General features: G+C 43.7%; 1 protein-coding gene across 2 annotated transcripts in view; it reads right to left on the bottom strand.

Annotated features, from left to right (window-relative positions):
• LOC141112813 (IST1 homolog) overlaps positions 1–22,995 on the bottom strand; it is a 45,491-nt gene that overhangs the window by 20,090 nt on the left and 2,406 nt on the right. The window contains exons 2-7 of one of the 2 annotated variants that reach the window (XM_073605881.1): positions 17,069–17,216; positions 12,057–12,157; positions 10,461–10,641; positions 8,320–8,407; positions 4,952–5,035; positions 846–956 (exon numbers count right to left, since the gene is read on the bottom strand). In XM_073605881.1, the coding sequence (XP_073461982.1) occupies positions 846–956; positions 4,952–5,035; positions 8,320–8,407; positions 10,461–10,641; positions 12,057–12,144 (552 nt within the window). In that variant the 5' untranslated portion in view covers positions 12,145–12,157; positions 17,069–17,216. The remainder of the gene's footprint in view (positions 1–845; positions 957–4,951; positions 5,036–8,319; positions 8,408–10,460; positions 10,642–12,056; positions 12,158–17,068; positions 17,217–22,995) is intronic. The other variant, XM_073605880.1, reaches the window with a different exon arrangement.

Raw genomic sequence — 22,995 nt, 5'->3', positions numbered from 1 at the left:
TCCCTCTGTAGTCCATAGATCGGAAAAGGAGAACGGCAGGCGGTCATGTGACCGTCCGGCAGACGTCAGAGTGGGATCTCAGCCCCTCCCTCTCCAGTGCATAGATTGGAGAAGGAGAGCGGCGGGCGGTCATGTGACTGCAGATCGGTGAGGTAAAGTAAGGTATTTAGCATTAGAATTTTAAAAAAAGACACTATGTAGCACATTTTGTCATAGCAGAGGGGCCGACAGTGATTATGAGCATTGCCTTTACGAACACTTTAAGCCTTGTACACATGGGCCGAATGTCGGGCGTCATCGACCGGTTCTATAAAAACCATCTGACATTCAACCCATGTGTATGGCACCCTGTCCAATAGAAGCTGGCAGCTTGGCTGTGTTCCATCGGATGAGAATGCCGGAAAACCAGCAGCCGATCGACTCCCCCTGTCAGACCACAACAGCTCAGTGGTAGTGTGTACCAGACAACTAGAAAGATCATGGCCATCGTGTCGCTGGCTCTGCCAGTTGGCATGGGCCCTGGGTCTATGTAGGCACCATCAGATAGAAGGTTGGTTAGCCACAGCTCAAGGAACCCCTAGAGACCTCCTGAGGAACCCTAGGGTTGGCAATGGCTGTACTAGACAGTGGCTGGGTCCAACCTGCCACGAATGTGTTGCCACGTGTTGCACAAACATGCAGGTTCGTATCTGAGAAGGGAGAGTGGGGCAGTCTAGGTGCCGGGCAGTTATGGGGGATGTAAATGCCATACTTGCTGAACCCATTGGCACCTTACTGAGTGATGCCACAGTTGTCTTAAAGGCTGAATGAAACCAGTGTCGCCATAAATCCCTCATTTTACTCACCATGACTCTAGCGTCCGGCTCATACTCCACTTTGTAATTCTTGGCAATCTCAATCAGGTATCTCTCCACCAGAATTTTAGGAGGCGCCTCGGCACTTAGCTTATGCATGAGCTGTGGAAAGAAAGCAGATCAACAAAAGTTTGTATACAGCAGAATTAAATAAAATGTTTTTGTTCCGTAGGTATATGCAAAATTAAAAAAAAAGCTGTATATAGAATTTAAAAGAAGCATCAATGACTAATAACCACCTCCCGCCCACCATATAGATTAATGACGGCAGGCAGGGATCCTCTCCCCTTCTGGGATGACGTCATATGACATTTCGCGCCCGCGGGGGAGTTCAGCGTTGCCGATGACGAGGTTCTTAACCCATATGCTTAGCTGTGTCCAATCACAGCTGATCACATGTAAGCAAGGAAATGCCGGTTATCGGCTCTCCTCTCCTTACACTGACAGCGTGCGAGGAGAGGAAGAGGAGAGCCGATCAGCGGTATTTCCTTACAGGGGAGACCTGTACAGATAATCAGGGCACTGCAGGTCAGTGCTGCCTTTCAGTGCCCATCAGTGCCGCCCATGAGTGCCGCCTATCAGTGCTGCATATTAGTGCCTCCTCATCAGTGCCGCCCATCAGTGCTGCATATTAGTGCCTCCCCATCAGTGCCCATCAGTGCAGCCTCATCAGTGCCCATCAGTGCAGCCTCATCAGTGCCCATCAGTGCCGCCGATCATTGCCCATCAGTGCCGCCTCATCAATGTCACCTATCCGTGCCGCCTCATCAATGTCGCCTATCCGTGCCACCTATTAGTGCTGAATATTAGTGCCTCCTCATCAGTGCCACCTCATCGGTGCCCATCAGTGAAAATAAATCACTATAAATAAAATTACTTATTTCCAAAATTCTTATTTTTTTCAAATTTTTCAGTCATTTTTTGCAAAAAATAAAAAACTCAGGGGTGATTAAATACCACCAAAAGAAAGCTCCATTTGTGTGAAAAAAATGATAAAAATTTCCCATGGGTACAGTGTTACATGACCGCGCAATTGTTATTCAAAGTGTGACAGCGCTGAAAGCTGAAAATTGGCCTGGGCAGGAAGGGCCCGGTATTGGAGCGGGTAAAGTCCATGTAAATTCTAACTCCTCCTCTTCTTGGGTCCCCCGCCAATGCTTCTGGCCCCTCCCTCCTGCCGAGCGCCCCCACAGCAAGCAGCTTGCTATGGGGGGGCACCTGAGCCATTGCTCTGTGTGCCCATTCACACCCCCCCCTATCTCCTCATTGGCTCACTGACTGTGTCTGACTGCTGCTGTGTCTCAGCCAATCAGGAGGGAGAGTCCTGGACAGCAGAGGCTCTCATGCAACATTGCTGAATAGAGTTGGGCTCAGGTAAGTATTAGAGGGGCTCGGGGGGGGGGGGGGGGAGCTGCACACAAAAGGTTTTTTTTTATCCTAATGCATAGAATATATAAAGATAAAAAACCTTCTGCCTTTACAACCACTTTAAAATAAAGTATGTGTTCTGCCCCACTTTCATGTCATTATTGAACTGCATCAGGCCACTACAGCTTGATGCGATTCTGTCCTTTTATCCTGTTTAATGCTAGTAGTCAGTCTTAGCTGGACCCCTGTTTTTTCCACAACAGTGTGAGTACTTTGCAAAGGGCTTCGGAAGGTCATTACACTTCAAAACACTAGAAAAAAATATCCTCTGTACTGCAATGATCTCAAGTACAATTGCGTTGGATTCAACTTCTGTGTCCTATTGAAGAGTTAAAGTGGAACTTCAATCTCTCCATCAACATTGATTATTTTTAATCCTTATGCTGCTAGCATTAGTAAATAGATAGAAAAGTACACTATATTACCAAAAGTATTGGGACGCCTGCCCTTACAAAGACATGATCTTTAATGGCATCCCGGTCTTATGCTAGCGTAGAGTTACCCCCGTAGGGGCTGCTGAGTGATTGTGGCCCACCTGTCCCCCTGCCCAGCCCAGCCCGGCATCCACTTCCAGACCCTCCAAGACAATGAACAAGTCCATCAGCTTTGTTTTTGTATTTTTATTGAGGGATTAGAACTTGGATGGGGTTAAGGAATTCATGGGATGCCAAGGACAAAAAGATTCTCGCATGGTTTGGGACAATTTAGATACTCTTCACCTGCACAACACTTCCTGCAGACTATCTCTCCTTCTCCAGCACAATTCTTTAGGCGCAGCTAGGACATGGTTAGACCTAACTCTGGTTTCAGCCAGGCCTTAGCAAAGTTCCTTATTACAGGCAGGGTCCGGGGGCCCTTATAGTGTAGCAAAAGAAATTTCTGGTGCTATCTGCCCTCTTTGGTGGACTACTGATCCCAGTCAGCCCTTCGCAGACCCTGACAGCTCTCCTGGCTGCAGTGGCCTGACTTCACTGCCAGTAACATCACAGTCTCTCCTGCTGGCTCTACATCCATCTCCGACTGCACACTCCCAGTCCGCTCTGGCATGCCTCTCCCAGCTCTCCCGACTGTGCCTGTCACTCACCAACACCTGATGGATCCCTCCTGGAGACTTGCCCGGCAGTATTCCCTGCTGTCCTCTCCTGCTCCTTTTCAGGACACCCCTTGGGTTGTGTGGGGTTCCTGTTCACCTCTGAGCCCCTGGCCCAAGGTCACCTCCCCCCCCCCAGAGTAGGGGGGTTCCTCCAAGGCCCCAACACCCTAATACTCCATCTCCAGTCCTTCCACCAAAACAACTCCTCCCCAGCTGGGCTGACTCTAGGTATTTAGGGAGGCCTGCCCCCTGCCAATCCAGATTGGGGATTGGTCAGGGCACCTCAAAATACCTCAGACAGCTCCACCTTTCTTCCCCACCTTCCTTCTAGAAGCCTCTAGAAGCAAAAGGGAGGTAACCGAAAGATGAAACTAGCTGTGAGTCACCAGCCGACTCTAAGTCACTACCAGCCCACAGATCAAAAGAAACAGGCCTAGCTTCTGGCACTACAAAAAACGCAGGCCAGTAAAGTTCCTCCACCCCAAACTCGCTCATCCATGTCTTTATGGACCTTGCTTTGTGCACTGGTCCAAATCATTTGGTGGAGGGGGGATTATGGTGGGGGGGTTGTTTTTCAGGGGTTGGGCTTGGCCCCTTAGTTCTAGTGAAGGGAACTCTTAAGGCGTCGGCATACCAAGACATTGTGGACAATTTCATGCTCCCAACTTTGTGGGAACAGTTTGGGGACGGCCCCTTCCTGTTCCAACATGACTGCCCACCAGTGTACAAAGCAAGGTCCATAAAGACATGGATGAGCGAGTTTGGGCTGGAGGAACTTGACTGGCCTCCACAGAGTCCTGACCTCAACCCGATAGAACACCTTTGGGATGAATGAGAACAGAGACTGTGAGCCAGGCCTTCTCCTCCAACATCAGTGCCTGACCTCACAAATGCTCTTCTGGAAGAATGGTCAAACATTCCCATAGACACACTCCTAAACCTTGTGGAAGGCCTTCCCAGAAGAGTTGAAGCTGTTATAGCTGCAAAGGGCGGGTCAACTCAATATTGAACCCTACGGAGTAAGACGGGGATGCCACTAACGTTTATTTGTGTGTAAATGCAAGTGTCCTAATACTTTTGACAATATAGTGTATGCTGCAGTCTGGCACAGATATATGATATCGGGGGGGGGGGGTTATTTACGAAAGGGAAATCCACTCTGCACTACAAATGCACTTGGAAGTGCAGTCGCTGTAGATCTGAGGGGGACATGCAAGGAAAATAAAAAAAACTGCAATTTGGCTTGCACATGATTGGATGATAAAATCAGCAGAGCTTCCCCACATTTCAGATCTTCCCCACAAGATCTACAGCGACTGCACTTGTAATGCACAGAGGATTTGCCTTAGTAAATCAACCCCCATAGTGTTCTAAAGGTAGAGATGCATTGCTGGAGCGCTCAGAATCTGGTGCAGCTGTGCATGGCAGCCAATCAGCTTCTAACTTCAGCTTGTTCAATTGAGCTTTGACAGTAAAACCTGGAAGCTGATTGGTCTCTATGCAGAGCTGCACCAGATTTTGCACTCTCCAGTTTTAGTAAATCCCCCCCCCGTGTCAGTTCACAGATCATACTCACTCTTTCACTGACTGTTCCTGTCTGGTTGGTCCGGCAGAGGTTGCCGTATTCCTTGCTGTATTTATTGCAGAGCTGGCTGGCCACCTGGAACAGAAAGTAGGAAAAGTATGTAGCATTATTCATGTATTTTCTTTTGCAATAGAAAGAAAAAAAAAAAAGCTTCCACTCCTAAATATCAAAGTAATTGATGTTCTGAAATTTCTCGCAAACTGGATGGCAGAGGGTGGGGATTGATTTTGTAGCGGGACCCCTATAGGGGCTGCTGAGTGTTGTGGTCCACCTGTCACCCTGCCCAGCCCGGCATTCACTTCCCAATCACCTTGAAGACAATGAACAGTCCATATGCTTGTTTTTTTGCATTTTTTGAGGGATTTGAACTTGGATAGGGATGAGAACATATGGGATGCCCAGTAGAATTTCAGAACAGTCAATTTGGGACAGAACTATGTATACTCTTTGTATACAACACTTCTCCGGACTCCTCCTGCACAACACTTGACTCCAGGCCCAGCTAGCACATGGTTAGGACCCAACACTGACTCAGTCAGGCCCTAGAAATTGCCATTTGCAGGCAGGGACCGCGGGCCCCTTTTTATGTAGCAAAAATAGAATAGGAAGTCTTTAGTGCTAGCTGTCCTATGGTGGACTACTGCTCCCAGCAACCCCTCTTCGGGTCCTACCAGCCCTCCTGGCTGCAGCTTCCGGACTCCACTGCCCGTGACATCACAGTCCTTACCGCTGTGGCTCTGCACCCATCCCAGACTGCACACTCACAGTACTCTCCTCAGTTCTCCCAAATGTGCCTACCACTCACCGGCCCTCCTGGCCTCACACACCCACCGGTGGATCCCTCCTGAAGACTTGCCCGGCAGTTCTAGCTCCCGCTGTCCTCCTTGTCTCCTCTCTGTGCCTCTTGTCCAGATCCTTCATGCGTTCTTGAATGGATCCTTCCTGCACCCGAGCCCCAGGCCCAAGGTCACCCCCAGACTGGGGAGCGGCCTCAAAGGCCCCGACAGCCTAGCACTCCATCCTCAGTTCTTCCACCCGACAACAACCCCCCAGCTGGGCTGAACTTGGGTATATCAAGGAGGCCTGCCCCCTGCCAATCCTAGTTGGGGATTGGTCAGGGCTCCCTGAGACACCTCAGACAGCTCCACCCCTCTTCCCCTCCCCTCTTCTAGAATCCTGTAGAAGCCAGAGGGAGGTAACCGAGAAGTGATGTTGTCTGTGAGTCACCAGCCTACTCTGAGCCACTCCCAGCCCACACAGATGGCTTCCAGCTAGGCCTGCTTAAATTGACCTGCTCTCACAAAAATCCTAACTCTAGCACCTACCTAAGTAGAGGTTGCTACACTTTAAAGCAATCCTGTTGCTATTTATCCGTGGCATAGCTTTGGCCCGTATAGAACTCTAATTATGAGTACTTGTAACCTATATATTGTTACCAAGTGATGTCATTTCTGATTGTCTAAGATGATACCTATATAAAAATATCATGCCCTGTTTACCAGTTTTGCTCAAATTAATATACGGGCAGCACATTTGCTTACTGATTAGCACAGTGCTGGGGTCCCCGGATCGAATCCCAGTCAGGACTCTACCTGCATGGAGTTTGCATGCTTTCCTTGTGCTTGCATGGGTTTCCTCCGATACTCCAAAAACATGCTGGTCAGTTGATTTGCTCCAGTCTAAACTGGCCCTGGTATATGTATGCATGTAAGATAGGGATTCTTAGATTGTAAGCTCTTTGAGGGAAGGGACTGATGTGAATGTACAATATATAGCAAGGGTCTCTGAACTTTCTAAGCAAAGGGCCAGTTTAGTGTCCTTCAGGCTTTGGGGGGGGTACTATGGCCATTGGAAGTAGAAAATACCCCGGCATCAGTGCACCCTGGTTCTAGTGAGAGGAATTGTTGATATCAATGAAAAGAATAATGCCCCATTGATGGTGTTAGTAGGGTGAATGGTGCCCCATCATTGGTGTTAGTTGGTGGAATAGTGCCCCAAGGGCCAGATAAAGGCAAGCAAAGGGCCACATCTGGCCCCTGGGCCGCCGTTTTGAGGCAACTGATATATAGTATGTAACAGTGATGTTCTTGCAGTTCTTCTTTTGACCAGGTGAGGATGCAAAATACTCATATCTATTGTTCACTGTGATGTAAACATTGCTATTATTTACTTGCTGCTCTACAAAGCTTTTGAGAAGGGCTGTGTACACAGAAAATGATTTTCCTATAGGGTTTTTTTATCCCTATCAAGCAGCGGGGTTGGGTCTATGCTGCCTTCATAGAACATATTTAAAAAAAAATAGCCCATGTTATTGTGAATTTTTATATTTTAGGTGTTTATCGACTAATAGTTGTAATGCATAAACTCAATACGAATGTATTTTTTAAAATTATTTTCCCATTAGTGTGTAATTAAATGTTATGTTTTTTCCGTGTACTGTAAGGATGGTCATATATCTGTGTATTTAAAAATATTGAATAATATTATTATTATTATTATTATTAATAATAATAATATTAATAATAATACTATTAACACTACTACTACAATTACTACTGCTACTACTACTACTACTAATAATAATAATAATAATAATTCTATTAATATAATAATACATCTAAAACTACTACTCAAACTACTACTAATAATAATAATTCTATTAAAATAATAATAATAATAATAATAATAATAATAATAATAATAATAATTATTATTATTATTATTATTATTATTATTATTAATATTAGTAGGAGTAGAAGTAGTATTAAAATAATAATAATTATTATTATTATTATTTTAAAAGAATTATTATTAGTAGTAGTAGTAGTTTGAGTAGTAGTATTTATAGAATTATTATTATATGAATAGAATTATTATTATTAGCAGTAGTAGTAGTAGTGTTAATAGTATTGTTATTATTATTAGTAGTAGTAGTAATAGTAGTAGTAGTGTTAATAGCATTATTGTTATTATTATTAATATTATTATTATTAATTATTATTCAATATATTTAAATACACAGATATTTGACCATCCTTATAGTAAACAAAATCAAAATGTTATTATTATTGTTCAATATATAATTATTATTTTTATTATAATTATTTTAGCAGGAGTAGTAATTGTATTAAAATAATTAATAATATATCAAACAATTAAAAAATTTAATTGAAAATTATTATTATTATTATTATTATTCATGATTTATGTAGCACCAATAGTTTGCACAGCGCTTTACAAAATTGAGGCAGGTAGCATAGTTTCCCATCCTTGCCCTGGGCACTGCTTGACCTTGCCCTGGCACTGGTAGACACCACAATGTTTTGGAGGCTGTTGTTAAATTTGTTCTGCCCACTTACTGTCTTGAGCTCAGAGACTTCTGTCTGCAGACGGGGGGCAGCCCAGATCAGGGTGGACACGGCTTCAGCCAGTCCGGGGTCCAGTTCCCTGTATAAGAGAAGATTGTTACACAGGACCCTAAAATGGTTCTTCAATACTCATTTGCACATTTTTAGGTACTTTAGTGTCCTTTTTTTATTTATTTTTTGCTACAAAGTGATAGTCAGGATGTTCATTTTCGGATGTTATAAATTAAGTACAGTATTTTTGGGTGCCCCAATTTTTCTTTTTTTTTTCTTTTGCAGGAACAATATGTGAACAAGAAAACACAGGTTATTGCACTAAAAAAGTTATTTTAGAAACCGTAATTTAAAATGACCCAACTAAACTAACCGCCAAGGCCCCATTCACATTGGCGCATCATTTTTTACACTTTTTGCGGGCACTTTTGCATGATAGGCATATGAGTGACCAACACGCCAAAGAAGTTCCTGCACCTTTACTGGCATTGAGCTTCAAATTTTTTTTACTGCGCCTTTTGTTGCCTTTGACACATGTTTGAAAATGTGTCTTTGTGGGCTGTGTTTGGGGTGCCGCTAACAATGAACGGCTCCGCAAGCATCGCGTGTGTTTTTCATGCGTTTTCACGGAACAAGCAGATGTGAATGGAATCAAACTCAATCCAGCCCTTTAACACATCTCTAAAGCTAATCCTTTATAAGGCTACATTCACATCTATACCTAACCTTAATCCTAACCCCTAACCCTAATCCTAACCTCAACCCCTAACCCTAATACTAACCCCTAACCCTAATATTAACCCCTAACCCTAATATTAACCTAACACTAATACTAAACCTTAACCCTAATATTAACCTCTAACCCTAATGCTAACCCCTAACCCTAATATTAACCCCTGACCCTAATACTAGCCCCTAACTCTAATATTAACCCCTAACCCTAATACTAACCCTCAACCCCTAACCCTAATATTAACCCCTATCCCTAACACTAACCCTAATATTAACCCCTAACACTAATACTAACCCCTAACACTAATACTAACCCATAACCAAAATACTAACCCCTTACCCCAACCCCTAACCCTAATACTAACCCCAACCCCTAACCCTAATATTAACCCCTAACAATAATACTAACCTCAAACCCTAATACTAACCCCTAACCCTAATATTAACTCTTAACCCTAATATTAACCTCTAACACTAATTCTAACCCTAATCCCTAACCCTAATATTGACCTCTAACCCCAACCCCTAACCCTAATACTAACCCCAACCCCTAACCCTAATATTAACCCCTAACACTAATATTAACCTCTAATACTAACCCATAACCCTAATATTAACTAATATTAATTACTAATATTAACCCGACACTAATCCTAACCCCCAATATTAACCCCTAACCCTAATCTTAACCCCTTACCCTAACCCTAACAAAAAATAATAAATAATATTTTGTAAATAAATAAAAGAAATATAATAACAATAAATAAATAAGAAATTAATTAATGAATTAACTAACCCCTAACCCCTTACTTTAACATAACAAAAAATAAATAATAATATTAAATAAATTAAATTATTAAATACATTAACACCTAACCCTAACCCTAACTGCTAACCCTTAACCCTAACCCCTAACAAAAACAGATGCACAAGAATGTATTAAATATTAATAAATAAGTAATAAATAAAAGCAGATGAAAAAACGAAAAAACACAGTAATACATGATGAAACTGCTTATATTTTTCTGTATTGGCTAATAAAAAAAAAAAACTCCGAAGCTCAAAAACGCTTTAAAAAAAAACTGCAAAAAACCTATGCAAAACGCTTAAAAAACTTGCAAAAAAAGAGAAACCACCTGAAAAATGATCAAAAAGGTGATGCTCAGGTGTGAATGCACCCTAGGGGGGTTGAGTACACAGAATTTTTGACCAATTCTCATTTCTGCATGTGCCCCCATTGGAGCAATTACCATTCACTTCCTGTCCCAGTGACAGTGACATTGGGACATAAGGTGAGGAGAAAACTCCCCATTGTGGATACAGCAGTAAAAGCCAAATGCAGTATTTAACCCTTCCTCATCCATTCTTAAAAGGCCCACTTTCATTCAGCAAAGCCTGTTTAGTCTTACTTCATGGATTGGATTAATCCGAATCGGGCCAACAAGAGGTCACAGTACAACTCCAGGATCTCCATTGCCTCCACCATGTAGTCTTCTCGGATGATGTGTTCCACTCGGATTCTCGCTCGTTCGTCCTTTCTGCATGATAAGTAGTCAGCAATCTCCTTCCTGGACTTCATGGCCATTTCCGCTACAGGGACATAAACACTCAATGATTAATTGTTATGCAATGAAATCTCCACTTAATAAATTATATATTTATCGTGCAGTTATATTATGTAGCACTGCCTCCTTGAGGGCTGCTTAGAGTGGCATGTTCATCTGCACCGCCCTGACCCGGTGAACCCTCCAGCCCACCTGACACTCTAGGTTCAGACATTTTGCAGGCACCTTTAAATGACACTCCAACACAAGTTATATAAAATATTCTCTTAGGTTTTACTGGAACAAAGATATGTGGATAGGAGGATATGAGTCCTGAATAGGAGGATATGAATCAACTGAGTCCTGAATAGGAGGATATGAATCAACTGAGTGCTGAATGACAGCCAAGACTCAGGTGAAGAATCCCCCCCAAAACAGTGTAATTACAGTTTATAACCACAGGTGCAATATATATATATATATATATATATTAGAATGGGACACAGTGAGTAACCTTGCTGACACCCTGGTCGCTCGGCCTGCTCAGGTTCTGGACACAGATGGGCCAGAACCAGAGACATATTGCTAGCAGTTACGTCCTGCAAATCATCAATTACTGAACTCAGATCAGAAATTAAAGGGGTAAAAATTGAAATTTCCTTAATTTGTGTCAGTGGTTGACCTGCACACGCCAGTGAGCCTAGCGCCAATCCACCATATTTAAACACCTCAACTGTGCAGAGACTTTGCTGTCTGATCTGCAGCTTGTACCTGTGAAACCTGTTCCTGAGATCCTGATTCTGATTCCTGTGTTTGACCCTGCTTACTCTGACTGTTACTGACCCCGGCTTGCCTTGTTGACTATGTTTACCTCTCTACTGCTTGATATCCTGTTGCTGAACTCTGCGTGTATCCAGACCATTCTCTGCCTGTCGTCCATATCTGCATCTGATCATCTGTTACCAAACCCGGCTTGTCTGACTACGTATTCAGTGTCTCCTCAGCTCTGCACCTACCAGCCTATTCCTGTTCCTGTTTCCTGCTGCATCAGCTGAACTGACAACATCTGCCTTTAAACCTGCTGGTCTATCCTGGTGGCACATCTACTACACAGAAGATCAAGGCACCCATATATCGCCAGAATCTTGCGCCCACTGTTGCAACATCGGTGGCCCTTGAACCGGGGTTGTACGAGAAATCCTTCCCACTACACACCAGGCTCATCTGTCAGGTACATGACAACTTGCCATGACGTGCAGAAACTGCGCGATCTCTGAAGGGGCACCTGGGCATCCTGGAAGATGAATGGGCGCCATTACAGCACGATGTGCATTATCAACATTCTTTGTCTGCTAAATATGCTGCCTGGCTGGATGACATGGAAAATAGGTTACGTAGAAACAATGTAAGGGCCCTTGGCATTCTAGAAAAAAATGAAGGAATTCAGGACAGAACACTCACTTTTCTTTTTTTCCAGAAGTTTTAGTCGGTTGATGACGAGTCTCAGATTGACCTTCAGTCGCTCAGCTTTAAATCCTGAACCCGGCATGGTGTCTTCTCCTCTAAAAAAAGAGAAAAATGTAACTTTACAGTAGGAAATTCCTGTAACTGCACAGTCTATTTGCCTTTAGTAAATCAACCCCTCTGTGTTTAACCCTTTCATGACTAAGCCTATTTTTGAAATTTGGTGTTTACAAGTTAAAATCCGTATTTTTTGCTAGAAAATTACTTAGAACCCCCAAACATTATATATATTTTTTTAAACGCAAACTTTTGGAAAAGTGACACTTTCATGAATTTTAAAAAATCCAAACAGTAAAGTTACCCCAATTTTTTTGTATAATGTGAAAGATGATGTTACGCCGAGTAAATGGATACCAAACATGTCACCCTTTATAATTGCACGCACTCGTGGAATGGCGACGAACTACGGTACCTATGAATTTCCATAGGCGACGCTTTAAAAATTTTTTACGGTTACCAGGTTTGAGCTACAGAGGAGGTCTAGGGCTAGAATTATTGCTCTCGCTCTGACGATCGCGGCGATACCTCACATGTGTGGTTTGAACACTGTTTACATATGCGGGCGCGACTTCCGTATGAGTTTTCTTCGCTGCGCGAGCTCGCGGGGACAGGGGCACTTTAAAAATTTTTTTTTTTTTTTTATTTATTTTATTTATTTTTGTACTTTATAAATTTTTTTTTTTTTTACTTTTATTGCTGTCACAAGCAATGTAAACATCCCTTGTGACAGTAATAGGTGGTGACAGGTACTCTTTATGGAGGGATGGGGGGTCTAAAAGACCCCCCATCCCTCCTTTACACTTCAAAGTATTCAGATCGCCGAAAACGACGATTCTGAATACTGTGTACTTTTTTAAATTCGGCGCCATTGGCAGCCGAGTAAACGGGAAGTGACGTCATGACGTCGCTTCCGCGTTTACAACGAGAAGGCTGGAACGAAGCCGCTCACAGCTTCGTTCCAGCCCTCCCCCAGCCGCCAAAGGCAGCCGAATGGACACCGGGCCTCCCGATCGCACGGATGTCCCCTCCCGCTTTTAGCCGCATCGGTTGTTATACACGGGTAGCCGATCGCCCGCTGTAAACAACGGTACCGGGATGATGCCTGCAGCTGCGGGCATCATCCCGGTATAACCCCGGAAAGCCGAGTACGCATATCTGCGTACGGTCGGCGGGAAGGGGTTAATTCACCACTCTGACTCATGCATATGTGTGTGTAAATTTCAGCTTGAACCGCTGAGCTCTGTAAACAACAGCAGTTAAGAAGAAATTAGAAAACAATAAAAAAATAAGCCTAATGCTCCAATTATATGACTAGCTGTAAGTAGGAAAAATATTCACTTGCAATGTTCCATATTTACCTGGAAAAATAATATATATAAAAATGTATCTTTCAGTCGTGTCCATATTAACCACTTCTGGACTGCCGCACGCCGATATAGGTCCTAACTTTGATGGGGGATAGCGTTGTTATGGCAGCAGCTAGCTGCCATATCCCTGGTATCTTCATGTTCGGCCGGCAATCCAGTTTCTGATAAGAGTGGTCTCTGCGGTGGATTCACCGCGAGATCACTTTTATCGGCGGCGGGAGAGGGCCCCCTCTCCCGCCGTGCTCTGGTGCCTTCCGACGCTTACCGGATCCATAGGCAGTGGCGGAGGCAATCAGATCTTCACCTTGGCTGGGCATGGAGATGAGTGAGAGGAAGATGGCCCCCACCCATTGCCATAACAACGCAGGGCGGAAGCGACGTGAAAACATTACTTCCGCCCACAGCTCTTAAAGGGCCATTTTTTAAAATTATTCTTTTAAATGACATTTTTTTAAATTTTTTATTGCATTTAAGTGTAAATACGAGATCTGAGGTCTTTTTGACCCCAGATCTCATATTTAAGAGGTCCTGTCAAGCTTTTTTTCTATTACAAGGGATGTTTACATTCTTTGTAATAGGAATAAAAGTGACACTTTTTTTTTTTTAAAACAGTGTAAAATAAAAAATAAAAGGTAAAATAAATAAGAAAAAAAAGTTTTAAACGAGCCTCGTCCCACCGAGCTCGCGTGCAGAAACGAACACGTGAATACGTGAATAGTGCCCGCATATGCAAACGGTGTTCAAAGCACACATGTGAGGTATCGCCGTGATTGGTAGAGCAAGAGCAATAATTTTAGCACCAGACCTCCTCTGTAATTTAAAAAATGCAACCTGTAGAATTTTTTAAACGTCGCCTATGGAGCTTTTTAAGGGTAAAAATTTTTCGCCATTCCACGAGCGAGCGCAATTTTGAAGCGTCTCATGTTGGGTATCAATTTACTCAGCGTAACATTATCTTTCACCGTATAAAAAAAAATTGGGCTAACTTTATTGTTGTCTTATTTTTTAATTCCAAATTTTTTATTTTTTCCAAAAAAAGTGCGCTTGTAAGACCGCTGCGCAAATACGGTGTGACAGAAAGTATTGCAACGACCGCCATTTTATTCTCTAGGGTGTTAGAAAAAAAATGTGTAATGTTTGGGGGTTCTAAGTTATTTTCTAGCAAAAAAACTTTTTTTAACTTGTAAACAACACATCTCAAAAAGAGGCTCGGTCCTAAGTGGTTAAACGAAAAAGAAAAAAAAACCCTGTATACTCCCTTGGCAGTGATAGCAGCATCTCATGATAACATAAAACAAGGGAGTAAAAGGTTAACCACAAAACAGTCCTTTGCTATGTGGGTTTGCCAGGATACACGGTACCGCCGCGTACTCTGGCAGGTGTGCAAATTCTCTTCCTGTGAGTTTGTCTCCATCACGTGGAAGAAAGAAATCCATCAGCGTGCGAGTGATAAGTAATGGAAAAGGACGTACTGAGTCACTGTTTGCTCACTTTGGACCTTTTTATCTTCTGTCACAAACATTGCTCGATGGGAAGTAAAGCTAACTGATATCAATTTATTGCAACCAGCAGGCTCACTCTTCAGAGGTGTGGAGCAAAAGGGGAACCAATGCTGATCCAATCCAATCCCACAAAGGCCGGTTTATGGAAACTATACCGGACTCAACCGCCTTTTTTTATTGGCTGCAAGTGTGAACGAGCCCTGATAGTGTAATTGTCTGCAAGAGTGTTAATATTTGTGTCATAATATAAAAAATGGTCATGAAAATTATTATTATTATTGCTACTATGACTATAACTTTTATGGTTCTTCACAACGGCGCCAAAAATACCGCGTATTTAGGGGTTCAGCTGTGTTTTTTTTTTTTTGTGATCTAGCACCGCACTTATATCATTAAAATAATTACAAAAATCTGTGTTAGGCTGCATGTACATGGGCGCATACGTTTTTGCATATGTATTTATTTGCTTTTACGTGCGTTCCTGCGTCTAGCGTTAAAACATTCTATTGGTCAGAATTCTGACCATTAGAATGCATTAATAGGGGAACGCACTTAGCATTAGTGCATATTTATGCATGTTTAGGCTCAATTTGGGTACTTTGAGCATTTTTTAACCACTTGACTGACCTCCAGAAGATTTATCCCCCTTCATGACCAGACCATTTTTTTGCGATACGGCACTATGCTACTTTAACTGACAATTGCGAGGTCATGCAACGCTGTACCCAAATAAAATGTATTTAATTCCCCCCCCACAAATAGAACTTTCTTTTGGTAGTATTTGATCACCTCTGCGTTTTTTTTATCTTTTGCGCTACAAAAAAGAAACAAAAAGAAAAACGACAATTTAGAAAAAAAAACAACAATATTTTTACTTTCTGCTATAAAACACATCTAATAAAAAATTAAAAAAATAAAATGTCTTCATAAATTTAGGCCAATATGTATTCTTCTACATATATTTGGTAAAAAAAAAAATCCCAATAAGTGTATATTGATTAATTTATGCAAACGTTATAGCGTCTACAAACTATGTTTTATATACTGTCATTTAAAAAAAATTTTTTTGGATACTAGTAATGGTGATGATCAGCGACTTATAGTGGGACTGCGATTTTGCGGAGGACAATCAAACACTAACTGACACTTTTGACACTTTGCGGGAACCAGTGACACTAATACAGTGATCAGTGCTACAAGTATACAGTGGGGAAAATAATTGTGCTTGCTAACGAGGGTTTCTCCACCAAGTACTAAGTCATGTTTTGCTTGGGGATCAAACACTTATTTTACTCACTGAACTGCAACTCCATTTATAACATTTGTATTGTGTGTTTTTTCTGGATTTTTGGTTGATATTCTGTCTCTATCATGTAAAATACACCTACGATAAAAATTATAGACCCTAAAAAAAAAATTTAGACCCTTAATTTCTTTGTAAGTGGGCAAACGTACAATATCTGCAGGGGATCAAATCATTATTTTCCACACTGTACACTGTCACTGTACTAATGACACTGGCTGGGAAGGGGTTGAACATCTAGGGCAATCAAAGGCTTAACTGTGTGCCCAACCAGTATTTATGTGTACTGTGTGCTGCTTTTACTAGGGGAAGAAATGGATTTTAGTCCCTGCTTTGCAGGAACACAGAAGCCACCCCTTTCCCCTATTAGAAAGGTGATCAGCCTTGTTTACATAGGGAGATCCCCGTTCTGTGTTGTTTCCCGACGATTGGCGGGTGCTGGAAGATCTCCTGTGCCTGGCACCCACAGATCACAGCAGAAGCAGCCCACTGCAGGAGGAAGTGCAGGATCACGTACTGTATATATGGTTCACCCGGAAAGTATCCACAGCGCTTCACTTTGTCCCCATTTTGTTATGTTACAGCCTTATTCCAAAATGGATTAAATTCATTATTTTCCTCAAAATTCTACAAACAATCCCCCATAATGACAACGTGAAAGAAGTTTTTTTTAAATCTTTGAAAATGTATTAAAAATAAAAAACGAAAAAATCCCATGTACATAAGTATTTGTAGCCTTTTCCATGACACTCAAAATTGAGCTCAGGTGTAAGGTACCTGTGATAGGTAGTGTCCAAAGTGAAGCTTGTGTGCTGAGGATTCAGACGAAAACTTAGCCAGGCAGATCAGGAGGGCAACAGATCAGGCAAAGCGGTACACGATCGAAATCCAGAGATTGGTCAGGCAGGCAAAGGTCATACACGAGCTGGCGGTGAAGTACAAAATCAGCAGGCTAGAGAGTAGTCAGGGATTCAGGCAGAAGTTCAAATACGGTATTCAGAGTCACAAAGCAGTCAAAACACCCAGGAAGCTAGTCCAAACAAAGGGGCACTGAGAAATAGGAAGTGCTGCTATCTATGGGCTGGTTTGATTGTAGATTGGGGAAGTATACAGAAACATTTCTACAGCATTGAAGGTCCCAATGAGCACAGTGGCCTCCATCATCCGTAAATGGAAGATGTTTGGAACCACCAGGACTCTTCCTGGGGGGGGGGGCGCCCTGGCCAAACTGAGCGATCTAGGGAGAAGGACCTTAGTCGGGGAGGTGACCAAGAACCCGATTGTCACTCTGACAGAGCTCCAGCATTTCTCTGTGGAGAGAGGATAACCTTCGAGAAGAACAGTCATCTCTGCAGCTCTCCACCAATCAGACCTGTATGGTAGAGTGGCCAGACAGAAGCCACTCCTCAGTAAAAGGCACATGACAGCCCGCCTGGAGTTTGCCAAAAGGCACCTGAAGGACTCGCAGACCATGAGAAACAAAATTCTCTGGTCTGATGAAACAAAGATTGAACTCTTTGGCCTGAATGGCAAGCATCATGTCTGGAGGAAACCAGGCACCGCTCATCACCTGGTCAATACCATACCTACAGTTAAGCATGGTGGTGGCAGCATCATGCTGTGGGGATGCTTTTCAGTGGCAGGAACTGGGAGACTAATCAGGAATATTTTTAGCACTGATCACTGTATTAGGCCCCTTTCACAAGGGGCGTATCTGTTTGACGGGCTATCCCATCTGATCTGATCCGCTGGACGGATGGTGAACGTATCGTCATACATCTGTTTTCAGTGAAATTTTGTCAGACCGGATGTCCGCTGACATCCTCCTCCCCATAGAGGACAAAGGGTATTCCGATCGGGTCCGCCTGTTAAAAAACACACAGGCAGACCCGATGGTCCAATCGTGTGAAAGGGGCCTTAGTGTCACTGGTCCCCAAAATGCGTCAATGCGATGGTGGGGATGAACAGTAACAGATGGTAATTTCTTGGCAACATCCTAGCAACAAGGCAGGACCGGGACAATGCCATCTCTGGGTGTATTCCAGTCAGGCTTCAGGAGGTACATAAATGGCAATTTTTCAATTTTAGTCACAGCTGCACAGATTGTTTTGATCTACAGACGCCCCCATACCTGCATTGGTTGCCTTATGCTAAAGGTGAACTAACACTTTAAGATTAATGAAATGTATTGTTACAGTTGATACTACTACAGAGAGAAGTCCCTGAGGGGGACATCAGTTTTTGTCCTATAGGGCCCCATGATTCGTAGTTACACCCCAGGCCCTGGTGGTGAATAAGCTTCAAATGGTTGCCAATCTGATTGTTTACTTTATAATTATGTTCCGCTGTATCAGTGCTAATGAATGTCAGTGACGTATTCTTGATCACATGCTCAGTTCAGTTGAACTCTGTTGATAAAAGTCATTATATCTGTCCTTTGCGTGAGGTAATACTAGGCCAGCCTCCTCCATATAGGAGTTTCTGTCAGGTTATTATCGGCTGAAACTGGAGTAATGACATCCCACAGGAGGTAGGCCTGAAACCTGCCAGACCGGTCTGTGACAGAGAGCCGCGGTCAGCTGACATACATGAGAGGCCCTTCTATACAGTCATATTATCTGCATATTGTTTATAGAGTTCAGATGAGCGTCGCTCACACACTGAGAGAGCGTTGTCTGCCCATCCAGTCAAGCAGAACATTGAAAGAAAAGCCTATTTTCAGGCCCCCGATTCACTTGAGCGTATCTACAGTGCCTTGAAAAAGTATTAATACCCCTGGACATTTTCCACATTTTGTCATGTTACAAACCAAAAATGTATTTTATTGGGATTTTATGTGATAGACCAACACAAAGTGACACATAATTGTGAAGTGGAAGGAAAATGATAAATGGTTTTCAAAATGTTTTACAAATAAATATGTGAAAAGTGTGGGGGGCATTTGTATGGTGCCCTCCTGAGTCCATACTTTGCAGAACCCCCTTTCTTTGCAATTACAGCTGCAAGTCTTTTTGGGGATGTCTCTACCAGCTTTGCACATCTAGAGAGGACATTTTTGCCCATTCTTCTTTGCAGAATATCTCAAGCTCTGTCAGATTGGATGGAGAGTGTCTGTGAACAGCAATTTTCAAGTCTTGCCACAGATTCTCAATTGGATTTAGGTCTGGACCTTGACTCGGCCATTCTAATACATGAATATGCTTTGATCTAAACCATTCCATTGTAGCTCTGGCTGTATGTTTAGGGTCGTTGTCCTGCTGGAAGGTGAACCTCCACCCCAGTCTCAAGTTTTTTGCAGACTCTAACAGGTTTTCTTGTAAGATTGCCCTGTTTTTGGCTCCATCCATCATCCCATCAACTCTGAGCAGCTTCCCTGTCCCTGCTGCAGAAAAGCTTCCCCACCACAGGATGCTGCCACCACCATGTTTCACGGTGGGGATGGTGTGTTCAGGGTGATGTGCAGTGTTAGTTTTCCGCCACACATAGCATTTTGCTTTTAGGCCAAAAAGTTCAATTTTGGTCTCATGTGACCAGAGCACCTTCTTCCACATGTTTGCTGTGTCCCCCACATGGCTTCCCACAAACTGCAAATGGGACTTCTTATGACTTTCTTTCACCAATGTCTTTCTTCTTGTCACTCTTCCATAAAGGGCAGATTTGTGGAGAACACGACTAATAGTTGTCCTGTGGACAGATTCTCCCACCTGAGCTGTGGATCTCTGCAGCTCCTCCAGAGTTACCATGGACCTCTTGGCTCTTCTCTGATGAATGCTCTCCTTGCCCGGCCGGTCAGTTTAGGTGGACGGCCGTGTCTTGGTAGGTTTGCAGTTGTGCCATACTCTTTCCATTTTCGGAAGATGGATTGAACAGTGCTCCATGAGATGTTCAATACTTGGGAGATTTTTTTATAACCTAACCCTGCTTTATACTTCTCCACAACTTTATCCCTGACCTGTCTGGTGTGTTCCTTGGCCTTTATGATGCTGTTTGTTCACTAAGCTTCTCTAACAAACCTCGGAGGGCTTCACAGAACAGATGTATTTAATACTTAGATTAAATTACACACAGGTGGACTCTATTTACTAATTAGGTGACTTCTGAAGGCAATTGGTTCCTCTAGATTTTAGTTAGGGGTATCAAAGTAAAGGTTTTATTTGTAAAATATTCGGAAAACCATTTATCATTTTCCTTCAACTTCACAATTATGTGCCACTTTGTGTTGGTCTATCACATAAAATCCCAATAAAATACATTTACGTGTTTTGGTTGTAAAATGACAAAATGTAGAAAATTTCAATGGGTATGAATACTTTACACCCGTGCCAAGGGCCATCTTTGGCTGCAAGGAATGAACATGTGTTCCATGCATCCCCATGCTGACAGTCCTTTTCATGTCATGGACACCCATGGCTCAATTTGACAGCTGTGTGGGTGTGTGTCTCCAAACGCACACTGTCTACATTGGTGGACCTCCAACCACATGGCTGTCAGCAGCTATGACCATGCAGTCGCTGTGTCCCAATAGACACGAATGGTACTGCCTGAAAAGGGATGTACAGAACACCTGTCCATCCCCATGCAGGTAAACATGGCCCTCCATGGACGTAAGCTTTAGTACACCCTGGGTGAACGAGGCATCCCTAGCGAGAAAAAAAACGCCCTTCGTAAAGCCCTTCAAGTTCCCTTAATATGGACTTTTTTTTTTCATACTTGCTTAGGTGGATGCAGTATCTGTCCCCCGTCAGCTCTAACACTGAGAACGCTTGGCTGTGGAGGGGGCGGGAGCGGTCGTCTCTAAGCAGGTATGTGGGCTGATCACGACTTCATTGTTGCGATCTTGCCCTAGCCCGGACCGGCTCTGTAATGTCAGCTGACAACGGGCTTCACCTCGCTGTCAGCTGAAAACAGGCCACAGGAGAGCAAAACCGACTGCACCCATGTGATCCACTGGAGAAGTACAGCCAAACAAGCTTTCCCTGTACTTCTCCTTAAAGGTAAGGGTTACAGCAAGGGGTTTGGGTTCAGGGGGGAAAAAAGCACCCAAAAGAGATATTTAATGTATTCGTGAAGTCCGGTGTGCCAGTCCCTGGCTGGTAATTCCTAACTCTGTTCCTGTCTACCATTGTGTGTTCCAGCTACTCCTGTTATTACATTCTCCAAAACGTAAAATTATTGAAATCCCTCATAATGGGCAAAGCAGGTCCCTAGGACAGTGATGGGGAAACTTGGCACCCCAGATGTTTTGGAACTACATTTCCCATGATACTCATGCACTCTGCAGTGTAGTTGAACATCATGGCAAATGTAGTTCCAAAACCTCTGGAGTGCCAAGGTTCGCCATCACTGCCCTAGGCGATAGAAGACTCTCAGCTTAACCTTGGCATATTCCCATTAATCACTCAACATGTATTCAGTACTCACTGGAGGAGCACCCCTCTTTACCATGCAGCACCCATCACCTCTTTTCTACTTGTAGGTGGGTTGCAGCGTTGTGCGACTGCAATAACACACATAGTCCCACTGAAAGAACTTGTATGGAAACAACGCAAAGACAGTTCACAATGAACATGGTGGGAAGGCAACCCAACAGGAACACTCACAGCTCCAGCAGTGTGTAGAGAGCAGGTTTCAGCTGAACTGACGGCGCCTGTTGAGAATGCGGCCTGGTTGTCTCTTGCCAGGGGCGTTGCTAGGTCTACAAAAGATTTGGGACTAGAGCCCATAGCAACGTAGTAAAGAAAGTCATACGCTTGGGCGGGCATACACATGTATATATATATATACCTTACAACAGGGTCTCCAGAGAGCCCCGCTTACATTAGGATCCCCAGAGAGCCCCTTTTACAGTAGGATCCCCAGAGAACCTCCCCCTTGCATCAGGGTTCCCAGAGAGCCTCCCCCTTAAATCAGGGTCCCCAGAGAGCCTCCCCCTTAAATCAGGGTCCCCAGAGAGCCTCCCCCTTAAATCAGGGTCCCCAGAGAGCCCTCCACTTACATCATGGTCCCCAGAGAGCCTCCACTCCCCTTGGGGACCCCTGCAGAGACTCTGGGCTATGGGCCCCAGATTCGGGGCTATAGCCCCAAAAGCCGCCCCCTAGCAACGCCACTGTCTCTTGCCCAAGCAGGAAGATCTCTAGACACTTGTGAACACTGAGCTCTACCTCCTCGTCAGGAACCTTTCCCCGTCGCTATTTTTGTTCCTACCAGGCGGGGTACCTGTCCTTACTCTACCCACTTGCAAATTGAATGCCAAGCCTGGGAGTCAGGCTCTGGCTGACCCAGGATGGCTGCTGGAGTCACATGGGGCAGCAGCATCCAATTGGATTGCTTCCCCAGTGGCCCAGGAAACCATAGAGAAAAAAAGTTCCTCTTGACTGAGGAAGAGCGCCACCTGCATTGGAGAAAGTAGACTGCACCCGCCTAAAAGTGTGGATGGAGGAATCTGTTAGACTTATATTATTCAGCCTGTAGGCTATAGGTGTATGGCAAGCCTCAGCTCTGTGTAAGCTCCAAGTCAAAAGATTTTTCATCCTCCCATCATATGACAGCGCTGAGTAACAGAGTGGCCAATCACCAAGCACCAGTGCTGTCACATGGAATGAAGGGGAGTGAGTCATGTCCTCCCCCATAGGTAGGGTTCTTTGCTCCTGGCAGTTGAATAGAGTAATGGACACTGAGGGAAGGTGGGTGTGTTACTGGTGGGG

The sequence above is a fragment of the Aquarana catesbeiana genome, linkage group LG11 (assembly GCF_042186555.1).
Source record: "Aquarana catesbeiana isolate 2022-GZ linkage group LG11, ASM4218655v1, whole genome shotgun sequence".
Lineage (NCBI taxonomy): Eukaryota > Metazoa > Chordata > Amphibia > Anura > Ranidae > Aquarana > Aquarana catesbeiana.
The sequence above is the reverse complement of the archived record's forward strand: the minus strand, read 5'-3'. Positions and strand labels throughout refer to the sequence as shown.